Genomic DNA, 6,531 nt, shown 5'->3' with positions numbered 1-6,531 from the left:
GCTCCACACGAGCAACCACCACTCAAAGGCAGGACCTCAAGAGTTGCCATCAGAAACCTGCCATTTTTCCCTTCACATAATGTCCCTTAGACTTCGCAGCACATTTTAGAGGCCTGGATCCATTTTGATGGCCTCCAGGCATTGCTCATGGAAGAAACAAAGATTGTAAAAAACGACGCACTAGAGAAACTACCATGGCTATGGTATGGGGGGTGGTCCAAGAATGTTCAGAGTTGGTGCTAAAAAGAAATAATAATACTACCTCCAACCAAAAAGGAAAAATAAACTTTGAGATGGCACAAAAAAGGCTACTTGCAGATGCCATCGTATATTTTTTTGCGAACACGATGCCATCATATATAATTAATTAGTAGAGTATTACAAACTTGTAAGGACCGTGCAAGTGCTAAGCATTCGTGAGTTTTGCCGGATTATTTATTACCTCTGAATTACCGGACACGTCGTCAACATCCTGACTAAGAACTCGAGCTGGAAGGACCCAAAAATCCCAGCAAACTATAGAAGGAACTAATCGCGGTATCGTGGCCGCGACGCAAATCATAATCTAGTTGACATTGTGGAAGGAGTCGATGATGGCATCGGCAAGGTACTCGCACTTCGCCAGGTTCAACCCCGCCAACGAAATCCTCCCGTCCTTGGTCATGTATATGTGCCATTTATCGGTCATGTTATCGCTCTGCAAAACACGAAAGAGGGAACTTAGACGGTTACACAATGATACGCTTCTGCTGACATATCATTCAAAGATAATATGTGAAAACAATTTGTCATCTGTGGAATTCAAAGGCAAAGTCACCTGGGGTCTGTTCAAGCCCGTGAACGAGAACATGCCTATCTGGCGCAGAATGAAAGACCAGTCCTTGCCAGACTGGTCCTTTTCAGTCAAGCTATCATAAAGCTTCTGCCGAACGTTCTTGATCCGACCGGCCATTTGTTCCATCTCTTCCTTCCACTCACCGAACATGGTAGGGTCTCCAACAACGTTGGCGACGATCTTGGCACCGTGAATAGGTGGGTTTGAGTACATGGGCCGCGCCAATCGCTTCAGCTGGCTCTTCACCCTGCAAAGCTTCCAGTGTTATAATACATAGACAATTCAGAATTCATACAGATTCTTAGAGAAGGACTATCACCGTACGGTGTGCAGGATGAAGGGCAGAAATAAAATAGCATTTCATGCAACTGAATGTAAGGGGGAAAGGCCGGTAGGCAAGCAGTCGACCATTTAAAACACAAGATTACCTATCTGCAACTTCCGGTGCTGAGCAAATGACATTTATCGCACCGATCCTTTCTGCATATAGACCAAGGTTCTTGCTGTAAGACTGTGCAACGAACACTTCCAGGCCACGCTTAACAAAAAGCCTGACAGAAGATGCATCTTCATCAAGGCTTCCACTGGCAAAACCCTACAAAGAAAATATAACAGTCAGTAAGAGACAAATTGTGAAAATAAATTAAAGAAAGCCCACACGAAAACCATTCACCTGATAGGCAACATCAAAGAAAGGCATATGTTTTTTCTCTTCAATCACATCTGCCAGTTTCTCCCACTGTTCAGGAGTTGGGTCTATTCCAGTTGGATTGTGAGCACAACCATGTAGCAGAACAAAAGACCCCTCTGGGGCAGCCTAGTTTGCAAAGAGTATATACATTAGGACAAACAATAACCGGTGCATAAGAAATTAACAATAGTAAATAGGAAAAGTCAGTTCATTTCCAGATTGCAACTTCCATATGATGAGCGCAACCATTTCAGTTAATAAAAAAGGAGTGCAACCAGTGGAGGAGCACATGAAGGGGACAGTTCAGCACAGAGTGGGCCATTTCTTGCTAGTCGGCCAAAGTAATACTACCAAATCCTAAGAGAATGCTTGGAGAGAAGGATGGGACAGGACATGGCCCAATCCTGACGCTCCGCCAGTGAGTGCAACCCAATAGAAAGAAAAAACTGCTCTTAACGAAGTTTGGTCAATGAAAAATAGCAATGCAGGTTCCAAAAAAAATGCAAAGAGAAATATTTGAATAATGTTTAATTTTCTTGGTACAGATATTTTAGGTACCTGTATGTCAGCTATCATTCCCTCAAAATCCAGCCCAACAGTCTTGGGATCATAATACCGGTATTCTGACCATGGTACCCTAGCATCATTGAATATGTTTTTGTGGTTTCCTGTTAACATATAAATTGAACAAATTCATGAGATTCACCACAGAAAACAATGAGAAATAGACCTATGCACATGAAGTCATGAGCAGTTGAGCACTAGTTGCAGTTCCCAATTCGCCATACATACCCCATGTGGGAGATGATATAAGTACTTTTGAATCAGGGAAGTATCTCTGAATAAATGCTGCAGCAAGGCGTAATGATCCAGTCCCTGAGAGAGACTGAAGAGTAGCAACCTACAGCAGGAGTGATTACTAAATAAGGTTAACTAAACATAAGAGAAAACTCCTCAGGTGACAGCTTGTCAGGCAGTCATAATAGAACAAGAGCGATGGCAAGGGCTGCATAATCCATACCCGTCCTTGCTTGATGACAGGATTGTCAGCTCCAAGCAATAGATCTGCAGTTGCTTTGTTAAATGCAGCGAAGCCTTCAATAGGCAGATACTGCACCATAAAGAAAACATTCAGCTTTTCATTCTCAATGAAAGAATAGAAGGAAAATATGATTCTTTATGACCATGTCCAAATCATCTGAATTGTAAAATTGCATCGTACCTCCTTGTTTTCTCCTTTCTCCAACATAAGTTTTTCAGCCTACCACATGTAGCAGTAGCACATCAAAATAGGAACCTAAATTATTCAGGAAATGCCAAGGACGATTAGACTTACCTTCTTGACAACATTGAGGACAGCGGGCTGTAGCTCTTCCGTTCTATAGGCACCAACGCCAAGGTTGAGCTTCAGATCACTTGTATCTGCTTTAAATGCTTCCGAAACCCCAAGAATCGGGTCTGGAGGGGCCATTGGCACTCCTTCAAAGCGAGAAGCGTCTACTGCAAGTGCCATCGTTATGTGGCCAGTATTCTGCATCCAAACCGGCAAAGGAAGAATTAAATTTCAAAGCACAAACCATATCATGAGATGTCAAATATTGGAATGGCACAAGGCTTTAAGGCACAGCTGTCACATACAAAAGGATCATCCATGGAGAAACAGAAATGCTGGCTTAACCAGCTACACTACCAACTGCAATGTGCCTCAACTTTGAAACGAGCAACTCTAGAAGTCTAGAGTGGTCCTATCGCTATCAGTACAGTAAATACGTATAACTACTTCTACCATAAGAAGCCTGGACTAAGCACACCATGTTTATAGCTGTGCAGAATTAAAGCGCAGCTTCATGTTTGTTCATGTGTCAATGACTGCTTGTTCTCAAAAGAAGTCAGCATACTTTATGATCTATGAACAGAAATTATTCACAGAGAACACTTCATCCTTCGAATCCTTAAGAGCGTTCCTGATTATTAATATTTCTACTTAGCACTCGGTCCTGACTAGCAGAGCTGAAAGGTCACTGAAAAGTTGAATTAGGAAAGGTGCGTATCGGAGTCATGCTAAGTCTGAATCCCAGGAGACACCAGCAGCCCAGATAAGATTCTGCGTGACTCACTATTGTTCTAAAAGCTCGTGAAATCGTGCACAATTGGAAATCACAGCCCTGAATCGAGAACAACCCAAGTAGAACCACTAGCAGTCCTGAATTACCAGCCCAGGAAGCAAGCTACGAGGCCACACAAATTTTATAACTCCGCCTATGTCTTCTAGGCATAGCCGGTCCCAAGCCCGGGTAAAGGAGGAGGGTTGTGATAGGCTTAGCGAGCCAACGTAAAAACTAGCCAGTCCCATAGGTATGAAACCCATTTGAGCGAGAGTAGTACTAGGATGGGTGACCTCCTGGGAAGTCCTCATGAAAGGGTTTCATATCTAAGGGTTGTGATAGGCTTGGCGAGCCAACGTAAAAACTAGCCAGTCTTTTGGGTATGAAATCCATTTGGACGAGAGTAGTACTAGGATGGGTGACCTCCTGGGAAGTCCTCGTGAAAGGGTTTCATATCTAGCCTACCCCAACTTGTTTGGGATAAAAGGCTTCGTAAGTAAGTAAGTATTAGAACTTCATGATTGCCAACCACGGTGCAAACTATGTACTCTACTTGCTTAGTCGATTCTGAACATATTACTGCACGTGTTAACACTAAACCAGTAGCAGCCGAGGATTGCCAATCCAGGAAGTCAGCGCCTATTTGAGTCGTACACGCACAGGAACACCTATGACAGGGGCCCAGAACCATCTAGCGCAGTCGCGTGACAGAACCGAACCAATTCACAAATCAAATGTGGGATCTAGGAAAGACGGAGCGAGAGGGGGCACAGGATCGGATCAGTCACCTTCCTCGCGACCCCGACGCGGCACCCGGCCCTCCCATCGTTCCTTCCTCCTCCGAACACCTGCGCCCACGAAAAAACAGATGAAAAAAAGGCTCAGAATCCACTGCCAAAAGCAGAGACACCGACAGACAGGTGGGAAGAAGCGGGCCCGTGCCTTGCACCGGGCGGCGGCGACGGCGGAGGCCGCCGGCGCGGAGAGGGCGGAGGCCATCCGCGGGGGGCGAGAGCTGCAGCGCGCGGAGGAGGAAGAGGGTGCGAGGGTGATCTGGGATCAGAGCGGGGCGGAGCGGGTGGATGGCGATGGCCTTGGAGTCTCCGTCAGAACTGCGGAGCTTCTCTGTTGGACGGATGGATTTATGCTGTCGACTTCTCCGGCCGGGGGATTCGAACAGTGAGAGGGACGTGGTTAAGCCACAGCCGTCTGATTCTGAGCCACTCCGCCCCGAGAAAACCACGTTCTGAGATTTCTCGAGCTGCCTTTTACACCCACGGCATTCCCCGAGTTCGAAGAGAGAATTGTTTGTCGACCTTTTTTCTGTTTTGTCAAAAGTTAGAGTGGAAGAATGTAGCTCGATATTTAAAAACTGAAACGGCATGACACGGTTGTCTCTCAAGTCTCAACACGAGAAAATCAATCTGCCTTTACCGGTTACTTTTCTTTAGGGAACCTTTGCCGGTCACTTTGAGGACGAGCAACCATATGTGGTCCAATCCTAGAACTAATTTACACTGAAAATGCATCTCAGTTTTAATAAGCACGTGGCTAAATCAATAAGACCTCTCGCACTTCGTCGACATGACCGTGTAGGAAGGTTTAATTCGACTCGTACACCATCATCCATCTCATGCTCTTCTCCTCCTCCTCCTCTTTCCTTCCGGTCGTCCTGACTCCTCTCTTGGCCGTTCTCTCAGCCTCCCGTCACCATGTCAACGAGTATTCATTAAGTGGAAGCAAAATCTAGACAAAAAAGTAGGAGTATCATGTGGATTTAAATTTTCGTAAGTAGCAAGCCTCTTATTTGAAGCTACACAATCCTTGTTCATTCTAGTATTATATTGTAGTTGTAACAATGTGGTGCCTGAATTTACTCCACGAATTCCTAGGAAAAATGACCAAAACTTTTATGCTTTTAGTTAAGAAAACATTATATAGTTTTTTTCTAAAAGGAATAAAATGGAATTCAGTTCGTCCGTGTGTAAAGAAAAAAATAACCATTTTCTTAGAATAATATTGTTGAGAAAAATATTTTATCCCAACAATAGTAAAAAAGAGAGTTCTGTTAGAGTAAAAAAAATTGGGGCGCCCTTACCAGTCCACATACAATATATATGATTTTTTTAATCAATTTTAGTATTTGTTTGCAGTTGCAAAATGTGATGTACTCAATTTATTGTTCAATCTCCCAGAAAATGACCAAAAATGTTAAAGTTTATGGTTAATCAAATAGCAATACACAAATATTGTATAGACATAACAAGTTTTTGTTAAAAAGGAACAAAATGGAATTCACGTCGTCTGTGTGTAAAGAAAAAATAAACCATTTCTATTGGAACAGTCCTTGAGATATGATATTTATGTGCAAGAAAAATACTCCCAGTCTATTTTGAGACTGGGAGTATTTTCCTTGTTCAACTAAATTTTGAACTAAAACTACGACCCTTATTATGGGCGGAGGGAGTATTTTGATGTTTCACTAAATTTCAAACTAAAACCATGTCACTTATTTCGGGATGGAGGGTTGTTTTTCTTTTATTAGTAAAATTATTTTTTAGGGGTTTTAGTAATAAAATTAGTAAAAAGAGAAGAGACACTTAGGACACCCTTACCAGCCCACTATTATCATTCCAGACCCAAGCCCACACACTATCAGCCCACCAACGAACCCGGCCTCGCCGCAAGAACAGCCCAACCAAACCCTAGACGAGCACGAGCGCGGCAGAGCGCAACAGCCTCCTCCCGCCAAAACGCGCACCGCTTTCCCGCCAAACCGTCCTCTCTATTACCCTCTTCGCGCCACCCCTTCCATCCCCACCCCCATCCCCGTCTCCCCTCCCCCCTCCGCGCCGGCACCCATCCCACGCGCCCGCGCGTCCCCCTCCCCCACCTCCTCG

The 6,531-nt window shown here is 44.3% G+C and overlaps 2 protein-coding genes across 3 annotated transcripts in view; one reads left to right on the top strand and one right to left on the bottom strand.

Annotated features, from left to right (window-relative positions):
* Positions 1-309: 309 nt before the first annotated feature.
* LOC119323469 (aspartate aminotransferase P2, mitochondrial-like) lies at positions 310-4,751 on the bottom strand. 2 transcript variants are annotated; one of them, XM_037597134.1, is made up of 11 exons: positions 4,568-4,751; positions 4,420-4,479; positions 2,863-3,057; positions 2,749-2,787; positions 2,548-2,637; positions 2,319-2,427; positions 2,085-2,194; positions 1,509-1,652; positions 1,264-1,430; positions 818-1,082; positions 310-697 (listed from the first exon to the last, which is right to left on the bottom strand). In XM_037597134.1, exons 1-11 carry the CDS (start codon positions 4,628-4,630, stop codon positions 566-568), a joined length of 1,374 nt encoding a protein of 457 aa, XP_037453031.1. In that variant the 5' UTR covers positions 4,631-4,751; the 3' UTR covers positions 310-565. The 2 variants fall into 2 exon arrangements, with proteins under 2 accessions (XP_037453031.1, XP_037453032.1); XM_037597135.1 differs by having other exon boundaries at positions 4,574-4,751.
* A 1,721-nt stretch (positions 4,752-6,472) lies between these two features.
* LOC119323467 (DNA replication licensing factor MCM5) overlaps positions 6,473-6,531 on the top strand; it is a 5,947-nt gene continuing 5,888 nt past the window's right edge. Inside the window, exon 1 of the mRNA XM_037597133.1 lies at positions 6,473-6,525. The gene's annotated coding sequence lies outside the window, so the exon portion shown is untranslated. The remainder of the gene's footprint in view (positions 6,526-6,531) is intronic.

This window comes from Triticum dicoccoides, chromosome 6B (genome assembly GCF_002162155.2).
Source record: "Triticum dicoccoides isolate Atlit2015 ecotype Zavitan chromosome 6B, WEW_v2.0, whole genome shotgun sequence".
Classification (NCBI taxonomy): Eukaryota; Viridiplantae; Streptophyta; class Magnoliopsida; order Poales; family Poaceae; genus Triticum; species Triticum dicoccoides.
This window is presented reverse-complemented; position numbering and strand designations above follow the sequence as displayed.